The 18,938-nt window shown below is 37.8% G+C and overlaps 1 protein-coding gene across 30 annotated transcripts in view; it reads left to right on the forward strand.

The window, feature by feature from the left end:
* The window catches only part of SCAPER (S-phase cyclin A associated protein in the ER), a 407,833-nt gene that overhangs the window by 270,047 nt on the left and 118,848 nt on the right, over positions 1–18,938 (forward strand). For all 30 annotated transcript variants that reach the window (XM_081549564.1, XM_081549573.1, XM_081549582.1 and 27 more), the window contains one exon: positions 16,314–16,437. In XM_081549564.1, coding sequence (XP_081405690.1) covers positions 16,314–16,437 — 124 coding nt within the window. The remainder of the gene's footprint in view (positions 1–16,313; positions 16,438–18,938) is intronic.

The raw sequence follows: 18,938 nt of genomic DNA on the forward strand, positions 1-18,938 counted from the left end.
TATCTATCCATAAATCAGTCTCAGGTAAAACAATAGTCACTGAATACAGTAAAAGTAAATAAATTTAGAATGATGTGAGTTAGAGCTTGGCTGACTAGGCAGATCACAAATTTATTATCCAAAGTAAGATAAAAATAAACTTGTGCAGTTTGTCTACTTGGCAATACTGCATTTACTTGATTCTTTGAAGTTGGTGAGGAGCCAGAACTTAACATTTATTGAGAGCACCCTCAGTGCCAGTCACAGTGCCGATGCTTAGCATGGTTTCCCTTGTTTACTCCTCCCAGTCACCAGCAGCCAGATATGTGGCCATTGCTAGCATGAGGGTTGAGAGCAATCATGTTTGGGACATGACTACAACCTGAGACAGAGCCACGATACTCTTTCTCAGAGTGTGTATTCTTTCCAGATGACACAATGTTCAGAATTACTCTCCCATGATTATTGAGGTTTCATCCCTAGAGGCTTCTGTTCCTTTCTCTTGGTCTTGTGGTACTCACAGGGTAGCATCTGATGCAGTTCATTTATAGTGGAAAAGGGGTATCCTGGTGGATGCCAGAAGCAGGTAAATGACTTTGGGCTTCCAATTCTGATACCCAGGGAAACTGTTCTCTAGGGATTCCCTTTTTGGGAACAGTTGTATGTACATATGGACCTAGGAATGAGATTGCCACATCTAGGAGGCATTAGAAATAGACCTTGTCCTTAGGGAACTTATAGTAATGGAAAATGAAATGGGTTAAACTCTAAGTATCACTAATACTAGCCTGCCTGTGTTACCTTTGTGAAACAGCCATCTGGTGGTATACATAAGCTCTTCATAAAAGGAATGCTTTGCTGCATATCTGATGTCTGCAAACTTAGTCTCCTCCGATGCGTGGCTTCGTGCGCCTGGCGTATAGCTTGCTGCTTCCTCCCATCTCTTGTTTGACTGCCTTGTCTGTTCTCTTTGGAGCTCATCTACTGTTGGATCTTTGCTTTTCTCTTCAGTTTGCAACACAGTCTAAACTCTGTTAATCCTGTTTTCACCATGAGTTTCCTTCCACGTTGCCATTTATCCCTTTCCTTGGCTTGTCATATTCGCCTCAGCTCCATTGCTGTCTGTTGTGTCCTCCCTTCTTCTGGGTGTTATGGTGTTACATGTTCTAGGCTTTACACCTATGCCTCTTCTAAGCCGCTGTATTTTATGCCATGGGATGTTTCCCTCAATGACCACAGCTGGTTAAACCAAGACTGAACATTTGACTCAAAAGCAGCCAATCTTACAGTCTTAAAACTCAGCCCAAAAAGTTAAACTGGGCCAGTCAAGATTGTCTCTCAGGAATTTGCAAATTCCAACCCATTGTGTGTGTGTGTGTGTGTGTGTGTGTGTGTGTGTTTAAATTTGAAAAATCATGCAGAGTAACTTCTGGGATGGTCATTACAGGGCTGTGTTCACTCCAAGTTTAGCAGGACTAATGGAGGCCAGTTGTGGGGGGAAGGAGGAGACCAGAGCTTCATGAGAGATGAGGGGGCTGGAAATGAGAGGAGGCCCAGTCCACAGAGCTGGCATTGTTCCTGCCCTCCTGAAGTCTGGTGGCTCGTCTTCTCCTGGATTTACATGAATGTTCCCAACAGCCTTACAGTAAATGCCTCTTTTTACTTGAAATATTTCGAGTGAATTTCTGTCTCTTCTAACCTAGATTCTGATACTTTTAAATACAAATATTAAAAGATTTTTTTAAACTCCAGATTGAGTTGAAAATATTGGACTATGTAATAGAGCCTTCCTTGCGACCTCATAGCAGTTTTTCTACATTCTTCCATATCAAGAAAGAATGAATGAATGCCCAAAGTTTAAAGTAGAAATAAAGAGAGAAAGCACATTCTACAAGTTCTCTAGGGTATCATTCTTTATGAACATTAAATGTTTCTACAAGCTCAGACTGACTGAACTTTCTTTTTTCTCCTAACCTTTGTTTGGAGAACTTGTATAGAGAATTAAATACATTAAATGTTCTGTCCCTGGATGCTAATGTAATGTACTCTAGAGTGCAGATCCTACTTTCAGGATCAAAGATTAGACAACATATTGTTCTTTAATAAAATATATGAATTCTATAGGAACAAGTAACAGTACACCTCATGTTCTTTATAGTCCTCAAATGTTAACTTTCTTGGTGGCCCTTGGGTCACACAGATTGGTTTCCTCATTATTAACCTTATAATTAGGACTTAGTTTGAATCCCAGTAACATTGTCTTATTTTCATAAAAACTAAAAAATATATTTTCTTAGCCTCTGTTTTCTCTGATTTGACCATAATGGACCATAGTCCAACTTTTTAATATAAAATAAGTTTGTTCATGATGAACTTAATCATTTTACTGGTTGTCTTCTGAAATTAGAACCAGTTGTCTATTTTGAAGTTGAGATTAAGATGTTTAGAAGGTGGGAAGATTGCAAGAGCAGTTACTCCCACCAGCTCCCCACTCAAATCCTGACAACCTGATGCAGCTCAGAATGTTAATCCTATACTACAAAATAAAGCTTTATGATATTTTTAAGAACTGAGTAATTTGCCTTTGTTTTAAGACTCAGTAGTGCAGTTTCAACTGCTAGGAGAAAGAAAAAACATTTGTAAAAGACAAATGATTTTTTGTTGTCATTTTTATAGTACTTAAAAGAAGGAAGAAAAGCATTGACTTATTTCAGTCTAAGCTTTTTTGAAATTGCATTTTCGTTCTTCTCAAGGAAAGCACATGGTATCTCCATATTACTAAACATCTATCCCAAAGCATGACATAGTCATATACCTGATGCAAGTTTTAGAGCCCTGCCTTGTCCTGTTCCCACCTCTGTCTTTCCTGGTAAGAAATGCAAAACTTCATTCTAGGTGGGGTGGTTGTGTTACCAGAATTACACTAGTACATTCTGGATTCATGTTTTCTGATAAAATTTGCAATTTTAAACTTTTTCTCTTAACCAGTCTACATTAAGGCGTTTTCTTTCCATGTAGAAAGTTCTCAAGTAATAGTTCATTGGTTGAACATTTTTGGTTACCTGTTTACTTAAAAAAATCTTTAACTTGGACTATCACTGTTAGATCACTTCCTGGGACATTACTAACAACTTATTTGAGGCTCTAACTTGCTTGCTGTTTCCTTTATACTAATGCCTTCTCCAGGGAATCATTTTCATCAAGCCTAGCTATTGATTCAGAGATCAGGTTATTGCCTTACTGAAAATCAAAATTCATATAAATATTTCTCAGCATTGACATTTGAGTTAACATAAATACAAATCTCTCTCCATTTTTCAAATTTATGCATTCCAGCAAAAATGATTGTAAAGCTAATTTCTGTTGCTAAGTCGCTTCAGTCGTGTCCGACTCTGTGCGACCCCATAGACGGCAGCCCACCAGGCTCCCCCGTCCCTGGGATTCTCCAGGCAAGAATACTGGAGTGGGTTGCCATTTCCTTCTCCAATTTCTGTTAAGTGAATTCTATTTTCTTTTAATTTCCTTCATAAAATCAGCAGTGTATTTCTGTGAGGAAAATGTCAATGACCTAAACAATTGATGTAGAATTTGTGGCCAAGTCCTTTGGGGTTCTAGACAGTGTAACACAGCAGTCTTGCTGAAAACCCTCTGTAGCACTTTCAGAATTGTGAACTATGTAGGTCTTTGCTAACTCCGTAATCTCTTTTCTCTTGTCACCTTCTGAGACTTGGATTCTTGAGGAACACCTAAATAGGATGAAAATTACAATGTCATATTTTACAAATATGTACACAGTCTAACACATAATGTACTTTAGACTAAAATTTACTTCTGTTTTCAAACTACCATGCACTTTTGCTCATTTCATGTGCTAGCAAGATAATGCTCAAACTCATTCAAGCTAGGCTTCAACAGTACGTGAACCGAGAACTTCCAGATGTACAAGCTGGATTTAGAAAAGGCAGAGGAACCAGAGATCAAATTGCCAATATCCGTTGGATCATAGAAAAAGCAAGGGAATTCCAAAAAACCATCTACCTCTGCTTCATTGACTCTGCTAACGCTCTTGACTATGTAGATCACTACAAACTGTGGAAAATTCTTAAAGCGATGGGAATACCAGACTACCTTACCTGTCTCCTGAGAAATATGTAGGCAGGTCAAGAAGCAACAGTTAGAACCAGACATGGAACAATGGACTGGTTCCAGATGGGGAAAGGAGTACGACAAGGCTGTGTATTGTCACCCTACTTATTTAACTTCTGTGCAGAGTGCATGTGAAGTGCTGGGCTTAATGACTCACAAGCTGGAATCAAGATTGTTGGGAGAAATATCAACAACCTCAGATATGCAGAGGATACTACTCTAATGGCATAAAGCGAAGAGGAACTAAAGAGCCTCTTGATGAAAGTGAAAGAGGATAGTGAAAAAGCTGGCTTAAAACTCAGCATTCAAAAAACAAATATCATGGCATCTGGTTACATCACTTCATAGCAAATAGATGGGGGAATAGTGGAAAGAGGGACAGATTTTATTTTTTTTGGACTCCAAAATCACTATGGACAGTGACTGCAGCTAGGAAATTAAAAGATGCTTCTTGCTTGGAAGAAAAGCTATGACAAACCTAGGCAGTGTTGTAAAAAGTAGAGACATCACTTTGCTGACAAAGATCCATATAGTCAAAGCTATGGTTTTTCCAGTAGTCGTGTATGGATGTGAGAGTTGGACTATAAAAAAGGCAGAGTGCTGAAGAATTGATGCTTTTGGACTGTGATGTTGGAGAAGACTCTTGAGAGTCCCTTGGACATCAAGGAGATCAAACCAGTCAATCCTGAATATTAATTGGAAGCACTAATGCTGAACCTGAAGCTCCGATACTTTGGCCACCTGATTCGAAGAGTGACTCATTGGAAAAGACCCTGATGCTGAGAAAGATTGATGGCAAGAGGAGCAGGGGGTGGCCAAAAGTGAGATAATTAGATGGAATCATCAACTCAATGGACATGGGTTTGAGCAAACTCCAGGAGATAGTGAAGGACAAGGAAGCCTGGCGTGCTGCAGTCCATGGGGTTGCAAAGAGGCAAACATGACTTAGCGACTGAACAACAACAATAATAAACATATTCACTTTCTCATTTGATTAGTTCTAGAACTCAAACCAGAATCTGTATTTAGAATTAGAGAAAAGGGCCTATAATGCACTAATGAATTAAAACTCAGCTGGGATTTAGAATCAGAGCATTAGAGTTCAAATACCATTGTTGCCAGTGTTTAATGTGAGACCTGTCTTTAAGACCTTATTGTGCTGTAGGATTTTTCATCTGGGGAATGGGGAAAAGATTTCTATCTCACAGGGTTGTTGTGAAGGTGAAATGCTAATATATATGAAAGGGCTTTGTGAATTGTCACACTCTAGCATGGAATGCTAGTGGCACTGGGTCACAATGCCCTGCACACTGCATGGTGTGTAACATCCCTTGACGCATTAAATACCTCTGCCCCCAGTCTTTGTGACAACCAAATGTGTTATTATACATTCCCACACGCTCCTGGGGGACTGGTACCATTGGTTGTCTGCTGAGCAGTAGAGTTGTGGAAATAAAACCGTGTCCATAACCAACAGCAGGCTCATTCATTAAAAAGTGAACTAAACAAGGGAGGAGGTAATTTGGTGCTAAGTATATCTGTACAAGTATGCACCAAGTGCAGAGACAACGAAAAGGATGGCGTCATTAGGAAGACAGAGAAAGACAGAGTTTTTCCTATAGGTTTTAAAAGATAGATTCAGAATTTGTCAAATTAACAAGTCTTCCTCAGCAGAGAGCACAGCATGTGCAAGAACATGGAGACCTGAAATAACAGGATATACTTGGGAAGCTGTAAACATTTTGATATTATTAAGACACTGTCAGTACAGTATAAAAAATAATTAAGGTTGAGTGAATTGGACAAAATGACTAATTCAGGGAAAAGTGAAAGATATTTATTCCTTTTTTTTTCAACATTTTGAAGAAAGTTAGTATCTTGTTCATTCCCCATCTTTCTATTATTGTCTCATCTTTTTATTACCTTAATTTAAGCCCTCACTGCTTATGCTGTTTTACCCAAAGAGGAATTCACTCATTTAATATATACTTTTATTGCCATGTGGTTAGCACTTTGTTTAGTATTCTGGGTGAAGGATGAGTGAGAGAGAGAGAAAACCTTTACAAAGAAGTTGTTGTGATTCCCTGCAAAACACTTGGCATTGTCAGAAATATAAGAGTAATAAAGCTATTTTATATTAATAAATGTATTACATTTATTTAACAGAGTCTTTGACACATGTTTATCAATTTATCACATTATATAAATTGAAGAAACTAAGGCTTAAAAACACTGACTTATCGTCTCTTATCACACTGGCAGCTAGGACTGAGCATTCTGTTCTGGTATTCCTCCTTCTCTATCTTATTGCCTACATGGTATCACCAAAGAGAGAGGTTCTCAGTCTGGTTAAGAGCCAAGGGGGGCAAGAGAAATGATCCAACAGAAGTTCAGAAAGATAAACCAAAACCACTTGTAACTATTTGTATGTATGAGACAAAATATTCAGAGAAGATCTAGCAATGAAGTCTACAAAAGCAGTACAACATTTCTGTGTTACCTTAAATACCCTTTTCATGTTTTAAATCAGGTAGTAAATATAAATTCATCATGAGACTTATTTCCCATCAATACCAGATACAGATATAGAGGTGGAAACCACGTACCACCTTGTGTGTCTGCTACTTTACAGCCTCTCATTAAGTATTAATAAAATGTTATTTGCTGGTGTGGGTGAAGTTCAGAATACAACCCCTTGTTAATAAACAATTCCTTATTTCTAGGCAAGATTATTGTAATATAATTCTAAATAGCTATTTTTAGATGAAAGTTTACTGAAAGTAAATAACTTTCCTCAAGATAATGAAAGTTTCAAAAGTTATTTTGAAAGCTAAGTAGCCGTGTGTGTGTGTATGTATGTGTGTGTTGTGTGCTCAGTCGTGTCCAACTCTTTGTGGCCCTACGGACTGTAGCCCATGAGGCTGCAGTCCTCTGTCCGTGGGATTTTCCCAGCAAGAATACTGGAGTGGGTTGCCATAGTGATTGATAAATACTCTTCTCCATTTGACATATTGAGGCATTTTGTTTGTCTCAAAAGGCGGCACAGAAATGGTTACAGTTGACAGCTGTTATACCACTAATAAGATTAAAGTAAAGAAATTAGTTGTGTCGACTTTAATCTGCTGTTTAACACTGCAAGCCACCTGGGGTCTTCTCTAGAGCCTACGTGTTTAATTGTGACTTTAAAATTATATAACCAGATCCTACTTAAGAACATATCTAAAGACTAGCTAATCATACCTGTCTTGTTATTAGACAAGACAGAGTTTAACACTAGACTTCAAATTAATGTTTTGATTTTATGCTCATCCTACTTTTTAAATGTATTATTGTAATCTTTGCAACAAAACACCTTCTCAGTGGGAGGGTAATTTTAGGAAATGCAGAAAGTCTAATTAGGTTGTGCTTAAAATATATGTGATTTCTCATTTAAAATTAGAGTATGTCTCTGTGGAATAATTAAATTGCTTATTCTAATTGTACCAAACTCACCAGCTAAACAAAAACCTTTGGAATAACCCATTCAGTTAAAGATTTCTTTCTCTTGCTCTGAGGGATCATTATACTTAGGAAAATCACCGAATTAAAAAATTAATTTTAGTGTTTTTAAAATGTTACATTGTAGAATATGATATGCAGTGTAGCAATCATTTGTAATTGTTACACTGAGTTTTGATGCAAACTGAGGTGTAGAACGCACATAATTTACATCTGCATAGCAAAGATTGGTTGGTCTGACAGCACTATTATCATCCCTTCTCTATCCCAGTCTTGAGCTGTCTTTTATTTCCAGTTCCTGGATGTTGGCTCCTTGGCTATCTTCACCCATCCTAAGTGTTCCAGCGTCAGAAAGGAGGGAGTCAGAGGTGGAGAAGGCCGTGTGAATTTATGCTAATCATCACAGTGCCAGTGGGGAAAAGTTTTCCTCTTCATCTGCAGCTCACACTGATTCAAATGTCCACTGCAAAAATACCTCCAAATTCTGTCACAAATCTACCTTCTCTGTGGTCACAAAAATATCAAAAGTGAATCATCTGTTTATTGTTAAATTTTCTGCATCATTCTTCTGTCCCCAGATTTCTTGCCAAAAAAACATTTTCTTCTTTTTTTAAAGTTTTATTTATTTTAATTTTTGACGCTGGGTCTCTGACGCTGGCAGGCTTTCTCTTGTTGCAGAGATCAGGGGATTCTCTCTTCGCAAAGCACAGGCTCTAGGGCGGGCAGGCTTCAGTAGATGTGGTTCCCGGGCTCTAGAGCACAGGCTTAGTAGTTGTGGCCCACAGGCTTCGTTGTTCCACAGCAATTGGGATCTTCCTGGACCAGGAATCAAACCCATGTCTTCTGCTTTGGCAGGCCGACTCTTTACCACTGAGCCACCAGGGAAGCCTGGAGAAGGCATTCTCTTATTAACCAAGACTTGCTTATCTAATTGTACTAGTTCAGTATTTGAATTTTGTTATTCTCAGTGTCAAAGAGAGGAAAGAGAGCTGTTATGAAGAAGAGTTTGAAGGAAAAATCCCTTTTAGTCCTGAAATATCAGTACGAAATTACGAGATACTTTTAGCTAGTGGGATGGGGCTCCCACCCCTCTTCATTCTAATGATTGTTTAAAAGTAGAAAATGTGGCTAATGAATGTATTGGTATGTTCCACAGTTATACATTCTTGTATGTTCTGCTTGAAACAAGGAAGACAGTTGTCCCTTCATTTAGACATCCCTGTGCCCAGCCACCTCTGTGCTGCATGCTATGCTGCTGCTGCTAAGTTGCTTCAGTCGTGTCCAACTCTGTGCGACCCCATAGAAGGCAGCCCACCAGGCTCCGCCATCCCTGGGATTCTCCAGGCAAGAACACTGGAGTGGCTTGCCATTTCCTTCTCCAGTGCATGAAAGTGAAAAGTGAAAGTGAAGTCGCTCAGTTGTGTCCGACTCTTCACGACCCCATGGACTGCAGCCTACCAGGCTCCTCCGTCCATGGGATTTTCCAGGCAAGAGTACTGGAGTGGGATGCCATTGCCTTATCCGTGCATGCTGTGAGGACTCCAAAAAGGATGAATCGGGCAAGGACCTGAACTAGAAGTAACTCAGAGTAGTTGTATAATAGAGTTTTCAGTGCTTTGACACTAGTCTGTTTTTAGCCTTCAGAACTGGCACATGCAGCTTTCACGTGGGCCAGTCCTACAGGGCCAGGCCTACCTACATCACAGGCCCCATTGTGTGAGCAGCCGCTTGCTTGGTGGGTGCAGTTAGCATGTTAGAATTCTAGCTGCAGTTGCATCTCCCTAGTTTCAGATAATTCTTTTTGATAGTATCTAAACAAGTTGTTTTAGTTTGGAGCTTTATAATGACAAAGCATAATTTGAAAATGGTGAGTATAAGCTATATACCATTTATTTGATGCTTAATGCAAACAAAATGTACTTGGTAAATTATAATATATTAGGGAACTCTAATTTTAATATTCATTTCACCCCTCCCTAGGAAACTGGTATTACTCCAGGTCTGTGTTTTCTGGTTCAGTCCAGATAACCTTTCCTTAAACAATATCATTTGCTAACCATCCTCTGTGATTTTTAATATTCTATCCCTTTCCTACACTTATTCACATCAAGCCAATTCTTTCCTTCTATGAGGGCTGAAGCAATAATTTGCAAAAATTTCCAGTTTCTCTTTGCAGCTGTATTGTGACTCCGTTGCTTGGCAGAGGATTTTGCTCCGCAGGAACATAAAGCCTTCACTCACCTCCATGTAATAAGTGATATGCCACCTATTATGAATAAATGCTTAATGCAAACCAAAGGCATTTGGCAAATTATAATTTATAAGGGCTCTGGTTTTAAACTGCCAATGGCAGTTGTTTTTAAATGTCTGCTTTCTTGACACTGGTATCAGATAATGGATTTGTGAACAGTGTTTTCGGAAAAGCCTTAGTCACTATGAACCGCATAAGGATATAAACTTACTTACTTCCTAAGTTATATTATCAAATCCTCTTCGGCTGCAACTCTCTAGGGCTTTTCTATTTAACTATTTCATAACATCTTAGATACTAATCTTAATGTCTGAGGTATTCTACGCTTGTATTCAAATGGTGTTCTTCTTGGATTAAAAAAAAACCCAAAAACCCACCTTCGTGATGCCTTTTCTGTCCTCTGTTTTTCAGAGAAAACATTTTCAGTGAGAAGACCTACTGATACAAGATTCACTCATGTATTCATGATTATCTGGGGCAGAAAGCCTTTATCTCCACCCCCAACCACAGTGTACTTTTGACGGAATGGACAGTAAGATTTTACTGTCTTCGCAGAAGATACTTTTAAAATCTGGGGCTTTCTGTTTGATGTTAAAAAGTGCTTCCAGTCATTTGAGTTTTAAATTACAAGGAAAGCTGCTTGGGCAGACCACCCAAGCTGGGTTCAAAGAAGTGATCGTTCTAAGACAGGTGCTCTTCAAATAGAGGTTGTCTTTCAAACAAGTTCTACTGAGTGGACAAGTTTTTTCTGACCCCTGGGATTTTTTTATACTCCCCTCCCCCATTTTTTCTCATCAGAAACCAGTTTCTTTGTGGAAGTTTTGTAAGCATAAGACTATATAGATGTAACATTCCCCACTTTACTAGTAAATGCTTTTCTTTAATGTAAAGCACAGAGGGCATTAGGACAATAATCCCACACCCTGTACTGTTTGCCTTTTCATGTGTAGATTTACTTATGCCCTGTGATATTCCACAAAAGAGTTTAGATAAGTTGTAGGGTTTTCATTGACTAAGAAAAAAAAAGAGATTAGAAATCAAGACCATAAAAATTATAGATCAAAATCAAAGGGAAAAGAGGATACAATAATAGAACTATAAATTCCATATGTCATTCTAAATATAGTACCCTCATTTTTGAAACTTTGAGAGATCTGCAATTGTATATATATTAGTCCCACTATACAGCTGCATTACATAAAGCAGTGTGTTATTGGCTTTATATATTACAGAACTTACATAAATTATCAACTAGACTAGAAAACCAGGAAACATATCCTGTGTATATAGTTATATAGTAAAGCTGGCATTTCAAACCAGTAGAGAAAAGGTGAATTATTCAAGAATTTCTTGGGTAGGGGAGGAAATTTAGACTTCTGCTTCATGCCACACATCAAAATAAATTTTAAATGATTTGATAGTAAATTATAAAACTGTAACATTACCACACACAGTGATGATTAAATAAATACAGATGGCTAGATACAAACATGTAGTTACCTCATCTCATGGTAAAGGGTAACTTTTTAAAGGGAAAAGGGACAGGAAGAGAAATCACAAAGAATTGTTTGACTACATGAAATTGTTTAGCTTCAGTATATAAAAAATGCCTTAAAAATAATGAGCAAAATTATTGGCAATAGATAAACTGAAAAAATTATTAACACTATGTATTAACCCTTTGTTTTATATATATATATAATGAGAGAATCCTTATAAATCATTAAGAAAAAGAGAAAAATCTTCAATAAAAAGTTTTAAATAGAGAATAAGAATAATTAACAAAAAGATAAGTGTAAATGGCTACTTACCTCATACCTTACCCCACAATCAGTTTCATATCTTGTATTTAAATGTAAAATCTGTGAAAATACCGGAAATAAATTTTAAAGAATATTTTTATCTTGCTGAAATAGGAAGGCTCTTCTAAGTCTGACACAATATCCAGATATACTAAAGGGAAAGTTTGACAGATTTTATCAAATAAAAATGAAACCATTCTTTATGACAAAAAGCAAAAAATTTAGATAAGCAACAGACAGGAAAATGTATTTGCTGTATATGATGATAAAAGGTTCATATCAGGACTTCTCTGGTGGTCCAGTGGTTAAGAATCTGCCTTGCAGTACAGGGGACATGGGTTCGCTCTCTCGTCGGGAGCTAAGACCTCACGTGCCATGCCAGTGCACTGCAAATACTAAGCCCGAGTGTAGCCTCTACTGACCCCACACACTTCAGAGTCCACACACCGCAGCTTGACAGTCTGTTCACCACCACAAAGATCCCGCATACTGTAACTAAGACCTATTGCAGCCAATAAACAAATTAAAAGGTTAATACCTTTGTTATTGGTAAAGGGCCTTATAAATCAATAAGAAAAAGACAACCCCCCCGAATAGAAAAATGGGTAAAAGGCTCACAGTGATAATTAAAGAAAATATAAATACACATTGCCAATAAGCACATGAAGTGAAAAGTCCTTAATCACACTAGCAATTAAAGAAATGCAACCTTTAACATTTTTAGCTGTCAGATCAGTAACAGATTTTAAAAAAGTATCTGATGTTAGTGAAAACTTGGATGAACTTTTTCTGGGAGTATAAATTGATTTAAAATATTCTTTTTCTGGAGGGCAGTTTGAATTTTGCAAAGTCTATCAAAAATTTTAAAGTAAATCTTCATATCTTTTGGACCAAATGATCATTACTGAAAATTAATTCTCAGGAAGCAGAAAGATTTTTTCAGTGCAGCTGTTGTGAACGTTGGTTGTGCAGTTCAGCGCCTCCTGTATTTATGGAGTTCCCAGGCACACGGTGTGGCCCTCCCTCTATATGCATGAGCATACCAGGTGTCTGCTTCCCAGTACTCTTTGTGTCTAGGATATAAACTTGTCACCTAGGCTTCACAACCCAGCATACCCACTCCAGACTTTTACTCTGAGGCTAATAAAGTAAGAAGCAAGGACATCCCAAACTCTATTCCTTTGACAGTTGCAGGCAGCTGCATCTGTTGTCCAAGGTCATAGTGTGAGTTCAAGCTGTGACATATGGTGCCCAGAGGTTTTTTTGTTTTGTTTTGTTTTGTTTTAGCAGATCAGGTTCATGGTATGTGATTTGGATGTTGGTCCATGCAGTATAACTTTGATGCCTGTGTTTTCTAAATCCTATGATATACCCAAAGCTTGTGGGCTAATTTCCTTCCTGTTTAAATCAACCAGAGCTTTCTTCCCCTGGCTTATAACTAAGAACTCTGAATATTAAAACAGTGTTGTTTCATTATGTTGAAAATTGGATACAAAAGTAAGGAATTGATTGATGTAAAATTTTACATACATTGGATGATCCTGTACCTTCTTTTAAAAGCTACAGTATTTCTTAGTTTAATCAGGAAAGGAATTTAAAATAAGAAATTGGATGCTTACAAACTTGTTGGAAAAGGTTGCAGACCTCTTTATTGACTCCAGAACAATACCAAACGTGTCCACTGGGGGCACTGCTCCCTGAGGCCAAAAAAGTTAGGAAGGAAGGAAGAAGCTAATGCCACACCCAGCTTTCTCTCACACTCAGGAAACCACAATGGATACTGGAAGCTGCAGATCAGAGATTAGGAAATCATATCAAATAGTACAAGTTATCTCACTGGTTCTTGACACACAGAATCTGGAAAAGGGAACCTGAGTCTACTGCAGGGAAGCCTCACATTTCCAAACCTTGCTTGATGACAGCAACAGCCAACCGCAGGGAAAGATGGCCTTGGCTCACTTCACCCTCCAAATCTTGTATGATACCATTTGTGTAGGAGGAAAACTCTTGCATATGCACAGACTATTGGAAGGATATGTGCACTAGTAACCATGGTGATTTCTAAGGTAGGGAATTGAGGGGCTGAAGGACATAAGTAAGGGGGAGGTACTTTTCACCATACTTCTTGGTGTGTGTTGTACTAAGGTCATCACTCCTAGTCAGAAACTTACCAAGTTGAATTTTATTAGTATTAAAGCTCAGACGTTTTTACTGTACTCCAAGGGAACACACCCCCCAGGTCTCTGAGGAGCATTTCAAGGCTCTTTGAGAGGAGAACAAAGTAGGACTGTGGGTCTACTTCTACTTCAGTCAGAGCAACTCTGATTTTATCTGTTCTTTGGTTTAAGCTTCTGAAAAAGATTTCGTTAGCTTTTAAGCTTCTGAATAAGAAAGTAAGAAAGCTGCCTTTTTAAAAAATTGAAGACCAGTGTTATGGAAGAATATTAAATGTCAAGGAGAAATATTCATTTTACACATAGTAACTAAGTGAATATTTCTAAGACGAGAAGACTGGAAGTACAAGTACCAAATCACCTCTTCATAGTTTTTTACTGTTTATTTGTGCTCTCTTTCTCACAGTTATTACATTTATCTTTAAAATTATTTTTATAATCACAAATATATGTTATTTTTTTAACTGAAAAGAAAAGCACTCTTGCCAAATCTAAATATGTTAGCTAATAAGTGAAATAGTGCTGAATTGCATTTGTGGTGAATTTGTTAGGTAGAACCTCCAACTGATGTGTCATAAATGAGTTATACAAAGGCCAAGATTTCCTGTACAGTCCTCAGAGATTAAGTCAGGCTGGAGCTGAGCCTCCTCCTGCTCCCTTCAACTTAGAGTCCTTTCATTGTTCATGCCAGTATACCATGTAAAAATTTACGAAGCATGGTGCTTTATTATTCTGGGAATTACAGCTTTCATAGCATGCTTTAATTTGATTTGATTTTTAAATGTTTTAATTGTGACTTATTCATAACAAGGATAATAATATTAATAACTCTAATGAAGCCTGTCATTATGAATTATTTAACCATGTGCCAGGCACCAGCCTAAGTACTTTGCATCTATTATTTCATTTAATTCTGATGATGACCATGTGAAGCTTAGGTATTACTATCTCAGTTTTACAGATAAGAAATTGGATGCTAAGATATAAATGAGTAACTTGCTAAAACCTCAAATAACAGAACTAGGTTTCTAACCTAGTATCTTATTCCAGTAGCTCTCCTCTTAACCAACATACTCTAATGCTCAAGTCTCAGGAACCTATCAATTATGTTGAAGCAAGTACCACTATATAAGACAAACAGATGATTACCACAGGGGCTGTCTTTACCATCTTTCTCCCACTATAGCATCAGCTCCATGAGAACAGAGAGCTTGTCTGTCTTGTCTACCTAGCACAATGCCTGGAAAATCATAGGGAATTACATATTTGTTGAACAAATGAATACTTACATGTTGATTCTTAGACCCATGCTTCTCAACTCTGCTTGTACATCAGAATTGCTCACAGAGCTTTTGAAACATGCAGAATGTCTAGAGCCCTCCCACTCCCACTAGCATCTCCAGGGGAGAAATTCAGGCAAGTCTGTATCTTTAAAGATATACAGGTGATGCTAGTGCTCTGTCAAACTCTAGAGCCCCTATTCCAGAGCAGTGGTCTGGAATTTTGTTCAAAAAAAGTGAAATTTGTTAAAACACAAATTGCTGGACTCCACCCCCAAAGTTTCTAGTGTTTAGTAGATCTGGGGTGAAGTCTGAGAATTTGCATTTCTGAAACTTCCCAGGTGATACTGATGCTACTGGTCCATGGTTCACACTTTAAGAATTATTGTTTTAGAGGATTGGTTGTAAGGGACTAAATCAAAACATTTGTACATAGGACTTAAGCAGGGGATTTAGTGAGGCCAGAATCAACATTGATCACTCAGGCAGTGCAGGTTAATTACATTTTTCAAAGCACTCACAAGAATGCCCATTGAGTTTGTTGCTCCAAAAGTTTCTTTGAAAAATGGGATATAATTTTTTAATCCCAAGGAAAAAAAAAACACAGTTCCTTGATGGGTTTGACCCGAGACTGTTTTACTCTTCCGGTCCTCCCCTGCTGAGGCCCTCTGGGTCTGTCCGTACAATCTCTGAGCAGGTGTGGTGCTCACTCCCCAGACCCCTGCAGTTCTTGTCTCACAAGGGAAAACCTGTAGTTTCTCTTCGTGTGTGCTCCTTTCTTCCATCATCTGCTCTTGTCAACCAGGAGACCTGGCAACAGGAGCTTTGGCACACTTTTTTCTCTGGATGCTATTAAAAAATTCTAGATCCCAAAATTCCTGGGTAACATCTAATCTTAGATTATTAAGACATTGTCAGTTAACTGGTAAGTACATTTCCATTGCCTGCTGCTGCATTAATAAGAGGCAAGAATTAGTTTCTAATGAGCACTAGGCTGTGGATAAAAATTAAAAGCTTTTATATCTAGCTGATGGACCTTGCACCTAGTAATATTTGGCTTGGTTTTTTAAGAGTGATTTCTATCCCATGCCTGCTGCTTTTATACCATTCATTTTGTGTATTTCACATTGTTTAGAGAAGAACTGCACAAGTTTTATAAATGGTGTTTTTCTCCTTCTGTTAGGTCTCTTTGCAATGCAATCAATGTTTACAACCTCACCTGCAATAACTGTTCAGAAAACTGCACTGATGTTCTGTTTAGTAACAAGATTACCTTCTTAATGGACCTCCTCATACACCAGTTGACGGTATGTAATATATTGCTTTGAATTAGAAGCAGTTAAGATTTGAAAAATATCCCCTATGGATAAAACTAAAAGAAGCCATCTTATTTATTATCCAGATTGAAAAAAAAGTGAAGATGGTTGGGAGAGTAAAATAGGAACTGGCAGAAAAACCTCTTCATTTGAAAATCTTATAATGCATTCTCCTAAGTCCCAGTATTTGATGGATAGTGTACTTGTAGCACTTGCTGAGATCACAAATTTCCACGGTTAGACTGGGACTTTGGAATGAGTTAGGCTCAAAGCCGTATCTCTGAGGTCATAGGAATTAGTGTGTACAAGGGAAGAAAGTCTCATAACCTCTCTTGCCAGCTCAGTTTAAAGGATCAGTTTATGTTTAATTTGGTAAGAAACATAAAGAAAGGGAAGTAATGCCTCAGTGATGAGGCAGGGTGAATGGTGGGAGAAGATACTAAAGAAATTGGATTTTTTTTTAAAAAGGTCAATTTAAGACGGACTTTTTGAGGGCCCTTGATGTATTTTTTGAAGCAAGAAACTCCTCTGTCACAAAGGGGCAAACCTGTTATACTTTGAAATAGGAACAAGCAGCCAATTGTAGCCTTAAATTTTACTTCAGTTCACAGATGTTGAAAGAGGTAAGCTCAGTATAATATCCAAAGGTTTAGGTCTGTCAACTACAGCCTCCAGAACACAGCCCTGGGGCCAGAAGTTTCCTGGTGAAGTTTCTGAGCCCCTGAGGTATTGGCACAAAATCGCTCTCAAGCTGCAAGTTTATAACACAGGAGATTTATTTTTCAGAACCGATTTATTTTACTCAGCACGTAGTTCTAATAGCTTTTCCCTAAACTGTGAGCCTTTTGCTCTCTTTCCTTCTCCATCTGGTTAATTTCTACATCCTGAGACCTTTACTAAGACACAATAGCACTTTCATGAAACCTTCCGCAGCCTGACCCTCTCCCCAAGTCCAGGTTAGGTGTTCTTCTAATATGCTCCTGTACATTAGGTCACTCATAGGATTAATCATGTTGAATCGTAATTAACTGCTTACTTGTCCGTTTCCCCAACTAGCCATAAAATCAGTGAGGACAGGTGGTGATTCATCACTTTCTCCAAGATCCTAAAACAGGGCCTGACACAGTAGCTTCAGTACATTGTTGATGAATATATAAGTAAACAAATGGATTCCCATATGTTTCAAGCTGAAAATCAGAAAGGGAATGATGAGGCTCTTACATGTAGGTATACTGACAAAGAGAAGGGACAGCAGTGAGAAAGGACAAAAACACAGACCTAGAACAATACAGTGCAATAAGGGTTCTTTATAGATGACACTGAGTCATCACTTGAGGGCTACGTTCTATATGGTTTATCTGTAAAATAAGGCATTGAAATACAGGTAATGACTTTTAGCAAAAATTTCTATCAGAAATATTTGAAAGCCAGGGACAAGGAGAAAGACTTAGCATTTTTTGTATGACCTTATGTCCCAGGGATTTTAATATATATTGCCTCATTTCATTTTTAAAACAGAAAGTCAGTGTTAGTATACTGCTTTACAGGTGAAGAAACTTGAGTCTGAGAAAGGTTGACTTGCCCAAGGCTACATGGATAGTCATGGAGTCAAGAGCCCAAGCTAGGTCTGTCAAACCCCAATCGAGGGACATTCTACACAAAAATTGACTCATACTTTTCATAAGTGTCAGTGTCATGAAAGACAGAAAAGTTGAAGAACTGTCACAGATTGGAGGAATCTAAGGAGATCTGACAATGAAATGTAACGTGGGATCCTAGACCAGAAAAAGGCTGTTTGTGAGAAAACGTGAAAACTTCAAATAAGGTCTGTAGAATAGTTCATTTTATTGGCTCAATGTTGATTTCTTGCTTTCTGTAATTATACAGTGGTTTTTCAAGATGTTAGCAGTAGGGATATGGGTGAAGGGAACTCTACTATTTTTATAGCATATCATGTTTTTAAGTCTTCTTGCTTATCCCTTCACATTTCAAAGCCATTCTCTTTTGTCACTTTACCCTGTTCAAAGTATATAATTTCTATGCTTCCATTACCAATTTGAAATTATTTCAAAATAAGAAGTGGAAAAAAAAACGAACCCCATGCTCTCCAACTATTCCATGCCACATTATCTGGAAGAATATACTGTGTGAAACCTATTTTATATTGGTAATGGAAGAAGATACATAAATGTACTTTGAACAGAACAAGTAATAAAAGGGAATGGTGTTTGAAATATGAAGGAATGAGCAAGAAGACTTACAGACAAGATCTTCCATCCTAGCTCTTCATTCTTTTCTGATCAAAACCTGTTCTTATCATATAAGGTAGTTTGTTTATTCTCTCACTTAATAATTATAAGTGCCTACTATTTCCAGTTGCAGAGAAGTGTAGGGTATGATCTTAACCATTCAGGAAATTCCTGCTTTGGAGTAGGAACAGATAGGTAGGTTGCACATAAAAATGGTGTGATGTCAGCCTGTATAGAGTATGG

This window comes from Giraffa tippelskirchi, chromosome 12 (genome assembly GCF_054371585.1).
Source record: "Giraffa tippelskirchi isolate mGirTip1 chromosome 12, T2T-mGirTip1v1.2.pri, whole genome shotgun sequence".
In the NCBI taxonomy this organism is placed as follows: Eukaryota; Metazoa; Chordata; class Mammalia; order Artiodactyla; family Giraffidae; genus Giraffa; species Giraffa tippelskirchi.